General features: G+C 38.8%; 1 protein-coding gene across 2 annotated transcripts in view; it reads right to left on the bottom strand.

The window, feature by feature from the left end:
* The window catches only part of NPHP3 (nephrocystin 3), a 40,679-nt gene that overhangs the window by 17,118 nt on the left and 9,123 nt on the right, over positions 1 to 14,438 (bottom strand). For both annotated transcript variants that reach the window (XM_067561763.1, XM_067561764.1), the window contains exons 5-15: positions 14,095 to 14,228; positions 13,674 to 13,834; positions 10,362 to 10,509; positions 9,209 to 9,283; positions 8,328 to 8,507; positions 4,541 to 4,644; positions 3,649 to 3,763; positions 2,604 to 2,747; positions 1,961 to 2,058; positions 1,442 to 1,544; positions 736 to 818 (exon numbers count right to left, since the gene is read on the bottom strand). In XM_067561763.1, coding sequence (XP_067417864.1) covers positions 736 to 818; positions 1,442 to 1,544; positions 1,961 to 2,058; positions 2,604 to 2,747; positions 3,649 to 3,763; positions 4,541 to 4,644; positions 8,328 to 8,507; positions 9,209 to 9,283; positions 10,362 to 10,509; positions 13,674 to 13,834; positions 14,095 to 14,228 — 1,345 coding nt within the window. The remainder of the gene's footprint in view (positions 1 to 735; positions 819 to 1,441; positions 1,545 to 1,960; positions 2,059 to 2,603; positions 2,748 to 3,648; positions 3,764 to 4,540; positions 4,645 to 8,327; positions 8,508 to 9,208; positions 9,284 to 10,361; positions 10,510 to 13,673; positions 13,835 to 14,094; positions 14,229 to 14,438) is intronic.

Below are 14,438 nucleotides of genomic sequence, written 5' to 3'. Positions count from 1 at the left end.
CCAGAAAATCATAGTAGTGCTCCTCTGGTCTTAAAATACATGGACTCATCTACACAGCCCTGAAGTCTCGACTATGTGGGTGCAAACTGCAATGCACACCTAAGTGTTCCACTGTAACTGTTCCATGTGGACACTGCTAGTGCAAACTAAAATGTATCTAGTTCACATTCACACAGACCTGTTTAGTGTGCATTAACATAGTCCTCTTCAGTTACCTTTTAGTTCACGCTAGCAGCAGCATTCTCACAGGGCAGTTACTGCAGCGCAGTGTAGACACAGCCTAGGATGCAAAGCATCAGGCACATCAGCAAACCCAATGCCCCTCAGGCAAAGCACCTTTCAAAATAAAAGGAACACTTCCCAATGAATATTTAAAAAAAGAATAGAGGGACTGTTGGCTACAAAAAGAAGAGTAATGCAAAAGGATGGAGAGAGACCTGAATTTGGTTTCTGGATTCAGAATAGGGAGAGGATCATATACGTATATTCAGATTCAGTGGGTACCTAAATATTTAGCATCAAAATGGGATAGATCATAAATCCTGCACAGTGATGTTTTCTTTTCCTTTTTATAATAAATGGAGCAATACCTTTCTATTTTCTTCTGCTAGAGCAGTTTCATCTCAACAAAAAATACTTCTGTTTCAATGGAACATATTCTGATATGCTGGTAAAGCAATTTATATTTTTAAAATATACAGAGACACACAATAACGTCAGGCCATCTCAACTTACCAAGCAATCATTTTGCCCAAAAGAGTGACATACAAAGCATTGCAAGTTGTTGCAGAACGGCAATGTTTCTCAAGTTTCTTCTCCTAAGACAAGTGTTTAAACAAACATTATACAACAATGTAATATTAAGCACTCTGAAGAGTTAAGGATTTGTCACTAAAACACAGATTGTGGATGTTCAGCCCTCCATAGCATGCAAAGAGCACATCATGACTAGTGTACAAAACTGTGTGTTTTCCCATGAAGTAGAATAGATATAATTGAAGACTTCCTTTCAAGTTAAGGATCAAGTAGGGCTAGATCATCTCAGGAGATGATCGGCACCGTGTTAGGATCAGGCTCCATGGATAGGATTCAAAATGCCTTCCTTGCATATGTCCAAGCATTTTTACTGCAAATTCATATTATACTAAAAGAGGAGGACATGTCTGCAGAAAGATTGGTAAAAGTACAGTTCCCTTATTAATAATTTATATTATTCCATCTGAATTTGGTGCTATCAGCCTATGGATACAAATATTTACACCAAATCCTGTTTTGAAGTAGAATTGTGTAAAATGACTATAGTTAACTAAACAAAACACATTTTCCTGGCTATTGAACCATTAATAAAAATATATTTTTGTCAGTTCATTTTACCCTTCCACATCTTCACTGAAATTCATATTAGCGTGAAATACTTTCTACAGAATTACAGAAGACATACCTGTTCTTTGGTCAATTTAACATCTGCACAGCTACATTCTGCACTAATGAGAGATTTCACATCTTTAGAATTCAATGGCTCAAGATGAAGAGTTGGCCACAATCTTTTAGAGAGAGAGAATAAAATTACATTCAGATCCAGTAAAATAGTATGTGAAAGAAAAAGACCTAACTTCTAGAATGAGAAAAAAAAAAAGAAGCTATCAGTGCAGAAATCCGACACTACACTCCTTCTGCTGTTAAAATATTTTAATAATACAAAGTCACATTTGTATTTTTAATCTTACCCTGAGATGGCTTGAGTCAAAGTACTGGAAATCTGCATGTGCATATGCCTATGTTTAATATGCATTACAATATGGTCAATGGAGAAAATCCAAATCCAAAGTTCCCACTGATTTCAGTGGATAAAAAAAATCACTCAGATTTTGTTCTGCATATTTTATATATATGAATAAATAAAATGTGTAAGTATATTCAGACACAGGCTACTCTGAAACCTCCTCACAGAACAACATACCTCCATGCCTGCGGACATGTTTCCACGTTCACAGATACAATCACCCTTACATTCACTGGCAGGGGATCTATCAGCCATTTCATATGTTTTTCAGCTTGCTTAAAAACAAGTTCAGACCATTAATTCAAAAGTGATTAAAACCAAATGCCACAAATCACTATTATCTCACTAACTGTTCAGCTCAGTGAAAACAATCTTCATTGCCCCCCATTCTCTGAAAATTGTTCAGGACCACATTTTTGATATAGAGACAAACTCCCCTTTTTATGTGCACCGGCATGGTGACAACTTAAGTCAAGCAGTTAGCTTAGTATCGTGTAGACTCTTGCCACCTAAAGATTGGACACATGACCCGACCCACAAATCAGTTCACAATCTTGAAGCCCACAGTAGATAATGCAATCAGAGAGATCAAAAGGCAACGTGCTCTAGGAAATTCCGGAAATACCAAGTTCTATGGATAAAACTAATGACAATTTAAAAAAAAAAAAAATCCATCTAGTAAAACTGCAAATTATTTTCTATATATTTATCTGTATCATAGCCATCTTATTGTTTTACTGCCGCACTGTCACCATTCACCTGCTATATCAATCCAAGTTTATTTTTGCATTTATAAAGGCCAAATAGGTTGGAAACGTACCTGTATTTGGTCTATAGAGTCAATAATTATGATAATGCTCCCTTGGTGACGAGCAGAAAGTTTTTCTAGCCAACGAGGAAATTCTTCCAAGAGCTTAGCTGGATCCAGTGTTAAAGGTGACACTAACCAAGAATGCTGCATGAGCTGCAAAATTATAAACATGCATAAAAATATTGCATCTTAAGGATGCTTAAGGGAATTGGAGAGAAAGAGACAGGGGACACAAGATAAAATCATTCACCCCCGGGAAACTGATTCCAAACAAGTCCATACACAGCTGTTTTCCCTTCATGGCATATAAGGAGCAAGAAATTTAAGAAAAGGGAGAACATTTTTTGACGTTCTTGTGTATTTAATTTTAGATGTCACAATTCACTATCACCTCACTAACTGTTCAGCCTAGTGAAAACAATCTTCAGGTTAAAAATCACATAGGACCATCTGTGGATAAGAGGTGCAGAAAAATGTATAAATAAAAATGTGTAGGCTTTTAACAACACAGGGAAGAGTTGATCTCATCTTTCTGAAAGGCTAGGTCCTGTGAGGCCCTGAGTGCCCTCATCTGAAGATAAAGGGAGCTCAGATCCTGGCAGGATCAGGCCCCTAATTTATTCCACACATATCAAACACATACTTCTAAAACAAATTAACATAGAACAGCGACAGTCCAGTTGCAGTGTGGTGCCAAATGGCAAATGAAGCTTCAGGTTTCTCAATGCATAGACAGAAGAGATGCCACCTGCTTCTTTCCTTGGCCAGATGGCAGGAAATAATAATAGAAGCTTATGTGGCTTTCCTTATAAACCACCAATATTTTTCATTGGAATCATAACTCATTACGATGTATTATGAAAAGGCTCAGAGATATTTTAATTTATTTCTGATATATGATAAACTCAATAAAATGGGGGAAATCATCATCTGTATCACCCTGATTTGGCACAGACAGGTCCATAAGAACTTTAAATAGTTTCATAAATATACATACAAGCACACACACACACAAATGAATAATGCTACACATGCTAAACAATAACAAGAGTACCTTTAATGTAAGTCGTTTAATTATTAGTGCAGATTCTGAACTAGTAGACATGGGCCTCCCAACAAAGTGATAGAGAATGAGTGTGTTTGGTGAATGCTTCTGTTGCAGTTGAATCCTAATGGGACAAAAAAAAAAAAAAAAAAAAACCATACACACAGTCCCAATAGCCCACATTTTTGCAAATATGTTCTTATTTCCAAGAAATATTACTATAGATTTGTCAAATGTAATTATACATTTTAGCTTGGGATGTGCAATATATACATAATAAAATCAGTCAGATAATCATCCATAATTAAATATTTTACATCAGAATCTTCACTTTCGATCTCCATTGGACTAGAGGGATTTTCAGATACTCGCTACATTCATAGATTACAAAGATGATACATCAAAAAGAGGAGGTCCTTGGGGGAGGGGGAGGGTAATCAATGCCCTGGTGGCACCAGCATTCAAGTGTTACTAATCTGATTACTGTCAGTTTATTTTATGGCAGCAGATTCTATTATAAATCATAACTGACTGCAAGATGCATTTCTGCAATAGGTTTCTGAGTTTGGATCCTCCATTCCATTTACCTCAGCAAGGGGGACATAACGGAAATGAAACCTTCCTTGTGCATGGTGCCACCACCACCCTCAGAACAGTGCAGAGACTCCTCTGTATTGAGCTGAGGTTTGGGGTTCTCTGTGGCACTGTCCCCTGTGAGTTTTAATTGGGGCCTAAAGGGGAACAGCTATTCAAATGTTACTAAAAACAGAACTAGACTTCACAAAGTTGCTTTCGAAACTTCAGTATTTTCTAATGATCATTTCTCCTGTTATCAATCCAATGTTGTGCTGTTCTTGTTTGAAATATAATTTTTAAAAATAACAACCATTTTTAAAAATACCATTTTGATAGGAGAAGAGATTTGCCAGAGCCTGGTCCTCCAGACACAAGAAGAGGTGGGATAGGTCCTGGTGCTGCCACTAGATCATTTAGACGTTTGTAATACTGCAAACACAACAATTTAAGTTACAAGGGCTCCAGTATTAAAGAAAGACATATACTGATTGATTAATTAATTATACTGATTAACGCATCCTCCAAATATTTAAGCACACACTTAACTTTAAGAATGTTTAGTCCCATTGAAGTCAAGGGAACTAAGAGTAAAACAACAATGTGAGACAGCAGGGCTAGGGGACAGCCAGAGTGTGATAGAAGGGAGATATATAAGCTCTAGAATGATCCATGCCTTGTTCCCTGTGAACTGAGGGAAGGTTAATTAGGAGCACCTGAAGCCAATTAAGACTCAGCCAGGGGCCTGGTAAAAACCCCTGCTCCAGCCAGGCAGCTGGTGAGAGGAAGGAGAGTTGGAGAAGTGTAGTGACTGATGAGAAATACAAGGGAACCAGTTGAAGGAGAATGCTCTATTTGTAACCCGGGAAGTGGGTGGGCACAAGCCAGCCCACTGCTAAAGGCCCTTCCCCCAGCCTAAGGGGAGGAGACATTGGACCCAGGACACAAGTAATTTTGTGAAACAACTAATGAAAAAGGGAACAGGCGTGGGGGTCACAAGGTCAAACAAAGGGAAATGGAAGGGGACACCAAGCAGAGAACCCCAGACAGTGCCCACTGCCCAGAAGGTATCTAGGGAGCCAGCGGACACTGCCCAGAGGAACTTTGCCTGGATGCATGAACGGATGGAGGAACAGAAGGAGGCCCCACAGTAGCAGGGCGCCCCCCAAGCCAACCTCCTCTCCCTGGTTTTGTAGATGGCCACTTTGGCCAGGGCTAGGAGGTGGTTGACGAGGCGGTCCTGCGACTTTGTGGAGCCACGGATGGGGGGTGCATATATAGGAACAGGTGTGGGGAAAAGTGCAGCCAGAACCTCAGCAGGAGGTTCTGGAGGAGCTGGAACAGGGCCTGCAGCCTGGCACACTAAAGATAAATGTGCGTCGGGGTCTCCCTGAGAACACTGGGAAGGAGGCTTGCCTGCCAAACCCCAGAAGCTGAAAGGACGGGGGGAAAGTAGCCCAGGGGAAAGTAGCAGCCAGAAGCACTGGTGGCAGTGCCTAGCTGCTACTATTAGGGCCCCTGGGTTGGGACCTGGAGAAGTGGGTGGGCCCAGGTCCTCTCCCCCCTTGCCCCACAGAGCATTCCTGGGCTGGCCAATGCTTGGAAATAGGGGCCAAGCGGGGCACCCTGACCCTCCACAAAAAAAGAAAAGTATGGGAATACTTTAGCTGAGCTGGTGATTTGTCACAATATATATGGATATAGAGAGCAAGTGGTTTTGTTGTTGCTTTTTAATGGGGAAAGACGACTGAAGAGTGCTAGAATCACTAAAAAGTACAATTTAATACCTCTTCCATAGAAAGGTCAAAAGTAGATAATATTTTAAAATTAGTTTGGGATGAATTTGCTGTGCTAAAAAATGTGATGAACTAGTGGCAATTGTACAATAAAACCTAGTACAAGAAGGCATGCCATTCCCGCCTGTACTTTTGCTAATGTACTGCAATCTCGGCCTGCCAGATCCCAGTGGTGCTCCAGACTTGGATGAGAATATATTACCAACTGAACTAAATTATTGTGTTTTGATTTTATGAGGTGAGCAAATGTCCATTAGGGACTAGATTGAGGCAAAAATTCATTTTGATGTGTGACATAAGGCAAATTTGAATGTAGACCTCCAAGAGAAGAAGGATGGTCCAGTCAGTGGTTAACGCATTAGGTTTAATTCCCTGCTGTACCACAGACTTCTGTGTGATCTTGAGCAAGTCACTTGGCCTCTCTGTGCCTCAGTTAACAATTTCTAAAATCGGGATGATAGCACTGCCACGCAGAGTGTTGTGAGGATAAATACAGGCACTCAGACACTATGTTAACACATAAGTGTAAGTAAGAAAGTTACTCACACAAGTAACTAAGATAGCCAATGACAAAAGGATAGCGCTCTAATATTCCATGTCACCTTTTGCTATAAGTAGTTACACTTGATTATATGGAACTGACCGTTTTTAGAAGCTACACATTCTTATAGAGCTAGCAGTACAGAATTATATGAATGAAGACCAGGAGAGCACACTCCTTACAATTCCAAGAAAAGGAATCATCTCTATGTTAACTTATTTTAGAAATGGAAATTAAAAAGTTTATCAAATTTATGGGAAAAACAGCATTCAAACTTCTCTCTGTTCTACCTTTCATCTCTACTGCAGACAGCATAGCAGACTGTCAGATTTGCCAATAATGTATGGGACAATATCTGTCAGTGGGAGATGGACAGTTTTCCAGGACTAACTCCCCACATTTGATCCCTACCATTACATTTTTGCGTGCCAAAACCACATGGAAGAGATTCTCTCCCACAATGGCCTAGCCCCTGAATGCTGCTGTGACAGTATATAGGAGCCATAAAAGTCCCTCGGTCAGGGGTTCTGCATAGGATAGCTGTAGGCTCACTTAGATCTTATCTACACGAAGAAATTGTAATGCTTTAACTATTCCCATAGGTTGTTAAAGTGGTACAAGCTCCCAGTGTGAATGCAGTTACAGGTGACTGGTATAGCTTATTCCTGTAAAGGGTGGAGGAATAGTTACACTGGTGTAAAGTACCTTTATGCTGCTATAACTAGGGGTTACATTGATTTAACTATTTCAGTAGAAAAATCATACCCTTAACCGCAATAGTTCAATCAATACAAAAATTGTGACTAGACCAGGCCAAACACAGGACCCCTTGCAAGCCCTGGAATAAGGGGTGGGGCCATAGTGCCTCATACAACAGCCATTTCGAGAAGCTCCAGGTTGCAGAGTTGCTCAAAGGAGGTTCAGGGAATGCTTCTGTAATTCAGAGCAGTTCCCTGAACTGCCTAAGTTACAGCATGGGCCATTTTGGCTCCCAATCAGCCCAGAATCCCAGGGACACAATGATGGCTTATATCCACCTCTGCCCCTCTTCCTCTGGAATGTGCTTGTATGTGCTGCAACTCCAAGAGGTGCAAGCACACTATGTTAGCCGGTTCCTATAGGAAGCATTGAACACTGACTTATTCAAGCACCAACATAATTCCCCACCAGAGACACATTCCACAAGTTTCTCTAGCTGTATTCATTCAATCCTTTCTAGGTGCATCCGTTTTTGACAGCACTAGTTTTACAAGTTCTTGCAGGTGAGGCAGTCCAGGAAGTACTGAGTATTTCTTTTACTTTTAATTCTTACTTTTAATTGTACTACGTTTTTGTTTCACACAGGCTCAGATCCATTAAGATTGTGGGACTACATGACCATCTTTTCATTATCCAAATCTCATAGACCTAACTCTGTGCGTTGAGACAGGGCTTTCATTTGCTTAAAAAGGCTGTTTGAGGCCTTTCATTTAGACTTAAAAGTATGGTACATTACACATCTTCTAAGAGAACCCCTTAGTTCGAGCTGGCATGCTATCATGGCAACATTTCCTCCAATGGAGAAACAAGGACCACTTCATCACCGCTTTAAGACAGACATAACTGGCATTGTTCCAGAAACTAAATATGTCATCTGCCTAACATATCCTCTAGCCTAAGGTGTAAAAGCCCCAAGGTTGTTCTCAAATATAGGTCCTTCCATACAACAGCATCATTGCTGCACATGAAACAGAGAGACATTTATTTCCATTAACCAATAGGCATTTCTATCTGCTTACTTTTTCAAATCCTAGTTCACATGTTGAGTTAGAAGCCTGCTGGAAAGCTTCCATCTGTTCTTGTTCATCATGTGCATCCCACAGTACATCTCCAAAAACTTCCTCTTCAGGTGCAGTGGACTCCTCTTTATTACCCAAATCCTTATCTTCTACTTCTGTGCTTTCACAGCCCAGTATGTCCTGTGTAAGAAACAAACCACATGGAAATATTGAAACTTATTCCTTAAAAGTATGTGCTAATATTGCCCCAGATTCTTTCAACTAGGCCGCGTGCACCTCTTGGCTGTCATTTTGGACTCACATTTGTGTCATGAAATGTTTTTCATGTGGTATGGGCTGCAACAGTGTTGACACATACTAGACAGGACAGTTTATGTACTATACCCCTTCCCACTTCAGGTCACAGTTACATCCAATACTGGTGCAGATGAATGAATTCTATTAATGACAATGGATCTGTGCCTATTTATGCCAGCAGAGACCAAATGAGTCCTAGTGACACTTTATACTGAGATCTCAAAAAGCTGCTTTCAGTTTTCCCATAACGGAGGTTGCCTACAGTAGCATAGCTCTTAAACTATTTTATTCAGTTGTGGTATTCCTTGCTTTCAGGAATTAATGCAGAAACCTATGGAGGCCTTTGAATTATGACAACTCACTCGTTTGTCGTGAAAATCGATTGTGGATTTTCTACAGTGCTTGCAGAATATTGGCAATATGGCAATTCTGGAAAGCCATGGATGGCACTGCCCTTTCTAGAAACCCTTTTAATAAGGGGGACTGATATGCTAACAACAATTAAGATTCTATCATTAGAATCATAAGCAGGAATGTGCAAAACAGCCTCGCTCACGTGGAAGACACTGCATCATGTACTCTACCTGTTTAATGATCTTTTCCACACACTTATAGGTTTCATATGCTCCTTCTTCCACTCCTCCCATGTGATCAATAAGCTGAAAAAGTTAATGACAAAGTGTGAAGCAACGCTGGGACCTACTATTAAATGCAGATGCAGTTACTGAGGCATGTATATATAAAATATATCCAAAGCTTATATTCTCTCCATAACAACATTCGCCGCCTTTCAAAATGAAAAATACTTTGGAGGCTTACGCTCTGATAGAATTTCATATAAAATGAGATGCTTCCACCTAATCAAAGCTATGCTGGCAGTGGGTAGAAAGGCTTCAGGAAGCGCTAGGACCCAAAAGGGCTCCCTCTTTTAGCTCACGGAAGCTAAGAGAGGACATCTGGAGAATGATTCACTAAAGGTAGCTGCATTTCATTGCTAATAAAGGTGCTTGTAAGAAGAGGTCAACTTCTAAGGGAAGATGGCTGCCAGGAGAGCGAATTCAGGCAGAGCCTGGAAAGCCCTGAATGCTTTATGGGATTTATTTGTTTGTTGTACTTTTCCTTATCTGAGTAGTCAGACCACAGGCAGGAGGAGGAGGAGAAAACTTGGAGTCAGACTTCCTTTCTTTAGATGATATCCAAAAAAACAATACAAGAAAATGTATTAATGACGTGGTTAGGTTATTTCTCTAATTGGAAAGTCCTGTAAAATGTAATAGAGATTAAGAAATATAAAATGTAATAGTATTCTATGGGAATTACACTTAAAGTATAGAATTTAAACAAGGAATGCCCCTTGTATATACATTTTTTTAAATCATTCCAAAGAATTCTATAAATGTTGTTTTTTCCCAGAGGATGATCTAAAAAATATAGAACAGTAATTTTCTATTAAATCTTACAGGATTTTTTCATAATCAAATTCTGCTCAGTTGCACCCCATTGCACAGCTTAGAATAAAACTCTGCTCCAGTTTCTGTGCAGAGGCAGTGCTGAATTTTTTTAATCTACAATTTCATAAAATTCAACACCATGTTCCTGTTCACAATGGACGTCCATAACAAAGGATGCGTATTTTCTCGTAATTATGCAATTTCTCATAATATCTGAAATTACAAGTGTTATGCTACAAAATAAGATGTCAACAAATCTCTGAAACATAACCTTTACATGCTGTACCTTTGCTTTGTTCACACAACAGACTTGCTCAGTTAACTGCTGCACAGGGTCTGAGCTGTTTTTGCCATCTTCTATTCTGCGGTAAATCAGCCGGGGCTTTCCTTCAGAATTTTTCAGTAAGGCTTCTTCACAGTCCTCCAGCAAACAGCTAGATTGGAAATCAGCATTCTTGAGCTATATTACACTGTTGCAGTAAACAGTTCAATCAACATAAGCTCCAAGGATGGGTTTCACTATAAAACCTAATTGATTTGTTGCATGCTTTCTACCATAGAAACAGATTATATCCAAAGTCTGGGCCAAGAAAATGGAGAAAAGCTCTCTTGTTGCTAATTGTATTGTAGATATTAAAGTTATTTCAGTAGCATGTTTACACATTATTGCTTTTTTAATTTTGAAGAAGTCTATTTTCTACAAACCCTCTCATATCGGTACTCAGATTAAACAGTGTAGTAGTTCTGTGTTAGCTTTTCATACACATGAGAATAGATTCACAGGTCATTATCAACAATTGTCAATTATATTGACCCACTGTCATCACTTTTTGAATGCCCTGTCCTGCTCGCTAAAGTTAACAGGAAAACTCCCTTTGTCTTCACTGAAAGTAGACTCAAGCTCATCAAAATGGACAAATTACACTCCCAACTTCAATCTGGACAATGCACAGTACTTGTATGTGTAGGAAGGAATATCTATCTTTATTCCTGAAAGATCTGCTTTGTGAGTCTATTATGCTACATACAAGGCCAGCCGCAGGGGAGACAAACTAAAAAATAGATATAATCTTCCTCACATGAGGCATTATAATCTTAATCTCACTTTTTGTACAAGAAAATATTTGAATTCAAATTCATATTGTCAGGAAGCTCTCATTCTTCTCTGAGATGTACTGTTCACATGGATTCTACTGCTGGTATTCATGTGCCCCATGCTTGCAAGATTGGATTATTTTGATCAACAATGTCAGTGGGGCCTGAAATGCTCTACCCCTCCAAAGACAAAGGGCAGAGTGGACCCAATTTTTCCTTGGTTCTCTTTTTTAAATCACCTGTGCCAGTGAGATGGAACCCCTGTAGTGTCTCTGTCTGCCTGATTCTTTGCACACTGTGCTACTGTTAGTTGGTTAGTCAGCAGTATTGTCAATTAGCAAGTTGTTACTTAGTGTTTTTGCCCATTAGCAAAAAAACATTTTTAGTCAGATATTTAGTTTATAGGCTAGACATCCCTGCATCCACACAGGGGCGCTAGCAAAACGGCAGAAGGAAAATCGCCAAGGTTCAAAACCTAACCTCTTGTGTGACGCTTCAATGCCACTTAACAACAGACACTGTAGGTACCTTTTTTGTTTAGGAGAGGGACACATTGCTGAGTGATGTTTCATATATTGCTCCTTTTCTAGCAGACTCAAAAAGCTAGAGAGGCCTCACCCCAAATTCCTGACCAAAGCTGATAGAATTCTGTATGAACCAATTTCTTCATCTCCCAGTTTTCTTCCCCAAGCCTTACTTAACTCCAGAGGAAGCTAAACTTTAGACACTTGATGTAGAAAGAGCACTGTCATATTACATTAACAGACCAAAATCTTTCAGGGACACACCTAGACTGTTCCTAGCCCCTTACTGATAAGATTATGGGTCAGACAATTTCCTCATAGAGTTTATCGAAATGGTTGTTCAACTGCATACGGCATACTGAAATGACGACTCTATGCTTGTTATTTAGTATTTTCATGTCTAATCCCTTTTTTCTTCCTCCTTCATGCTATACAGCAAAAAAGTAGGGCCGTCAATCACAGTTAAAACAAAATTAATTAGATTAAAAAAATAGTCATGATTAATCACAGTTTTAATTGCATGGATAGAATACCAACTTAAATTTATTATAAATATTTTGGGTGTTTTTCTACATTTTCAAATATATTTATTCCAATTATAACACAGAATACAGAGTATTTAGTGCTTCCTTTATATTATTTACTATTACAAATATTTACACTGTAAAAAAACAAAGAAGTATTTTTCAATTCACCTCATACAAGTACTGTAGTGCAATCTCTTTATCGTGAAAGTGTAACTTAAACAAATGTAGATTTTTTTTTAACATAATTGCACCCAAAAATAAAACAATGTAAAACTTTAGATCCTACAAGTCCACTCAGTCCTACTTCTTGTTCAGTCAATTGCTAAAACAAACAAGTTTGTTTACATTTACGGGAGATAATGCTGCCTGCTTCTTATTTACAATATCACCTGAAAGGGAGAGTAGGCATTCACATGGCACTGTTGTAGCCGGCATTGCAAGGTATTAAAGTGCCGGATATGCTAAACATTCATATGCCCCTTCATGCTTTGACCTGTAGATTGTTTTGGTTTTGAGTGGAGTTATGTTAAAAAAATAAATGATCTTCTGGTTTAGGAAATTGTTTTTCTTTTAGTAAGACAACCAATTATCCACTGTACAAGTGGGAAGCACTGCATTACCAATTGTTATAAAACAGGGATTCTCAAACTTTTGGGGGGTGGGTCATCATAGTCTGAAGTATTTTCAAAGGGGGTCCCCCAAAAAAGTGACAACCCCCCCACGCCATGCCACCCACTCCCCCATGCTATGCCACATTTACTTCTGCGCTGCTCTCCTTCAGAGCACCCGGTCAGCAGCCACTGCTCTCCAGACACCCATCTCTGCAGGGTTCTGGCTGTCAGCCATACATGGCATATCCGCGGGCTGACAGCTTGTGACCCTTCCCCATAATAATCGCATGACCCCTTGAGGGGTCCTGACCCCCAGTTTGAGAACCCCTGTAACATCATGGATTAAGTAAATTACATCACAACAGGCTAGGGTAAAACAATGCACTGAAGAGCCATGAAATTAACCTAGAAGTGAGTTAGAGACAGAAAAAGAATATGTGACTGAATAAAACAGGTAATATAGGCAGGTGAACAGACAGATAAGCAAAACAGACAGACAGACAAGATTTTTATACATGTCATCTCTAATTTCTATGATTCTATCACTATGAATAGCAGAAAGCTGTTCTTGGGAAACAAGACATTTGCATATTATGAAGGCTCTTTTATGTTGTATTTTTATATAATCTAGAGCCACTGGAACACGGAAACCTCATAAAGAAGCTGCAGTCTCTTAACTGTCTATGCTAGAAAATCTGAAGTCTGAAGGAAGACTTGTTAGAAGAAACTAACTTAAAAAATGCTGTTTAAGTGGAACACTGCATACATTTTAATAAGCTATGAGCTGTACGTAAATTATCAGTTTCTCTTTGCTTTACCAATTGCAAAAATGTTAACTTACCTTGGCAAAGTTAAATGTATGAACAAAATGACTAAGGAACTTTTCTCAATTTCCCATTTTCTCACAGCCTGGAAATGATTTCCAATTTCTACTGGAAAATGAACAACTTGAAAGAAGTACCCCATTGTTTCACATATTCTTTGAAGTTTTGGTGAGTAGTTCTGAAAGGAAAGTTAAATAAACTCACCTTTATTATTAATTATGCACTTCAATAAGGACCTATTAATAAACCTCAATTCTTTTCAATATAAACTTTCTTCCACTGAAATCCTTAACATTCCCATTGATTTCAATGGGATCAAGATCCAACTCCTAAACCTTTTAAGGACTGTCATGGAGTTTTGGTGAATGAGTATCAGAAGAGAAAAATAGAGTATCTGAAAATTAATTATCAATTAACATAACTTTTGTGTTTTCTCACCCTAATGAAGATGTCCACTTCAGGTTGAGTCTCATCTGTATTAATAAGATAGCATCTTACTGTGTTACTCCACAGAGAGTGGGAAAACAGTGGAGTGACCTGCAATAAACTGGCAACAGCAGCATCCCAATCATCTGCAAACAATATACAAAGACACAGGTCTCCTTATCTTGTTACATCATATAACGGTTTGCCTTAATGCTCTCTTAATACACCCTAAAGAAATAATAAACTTCATTTTACAGAGCATCTTCCATACTAATATATCACAAAATACTTCAGATTTAATTAAAAGTTAGATTTAAATAATATGCAGAATTATAAAATATAGCAAAACAAAATAG

This window comes from Emydura macquarii, unplaced genomic scaffold (genome assembly GCF_026122565.2).
Source record: "Emydura macquarii macquarii isolate MOO-44397 ecotype Brisbane River unplaced genomic scaffold, CSIRO-AGI_Emac_v2 contig_2422, whole genome shotgun sequence".
In the NCBI taxonomy this organism is placed as follows: domain Eukaryota; kingdom Metazoa; phylum Chordata; order Testudines; family Chelidae; genus Emydura; species Emydura macquarii.
This window is presented reverse-complemented; position numbering and strand designations above follow the sequence as displayed.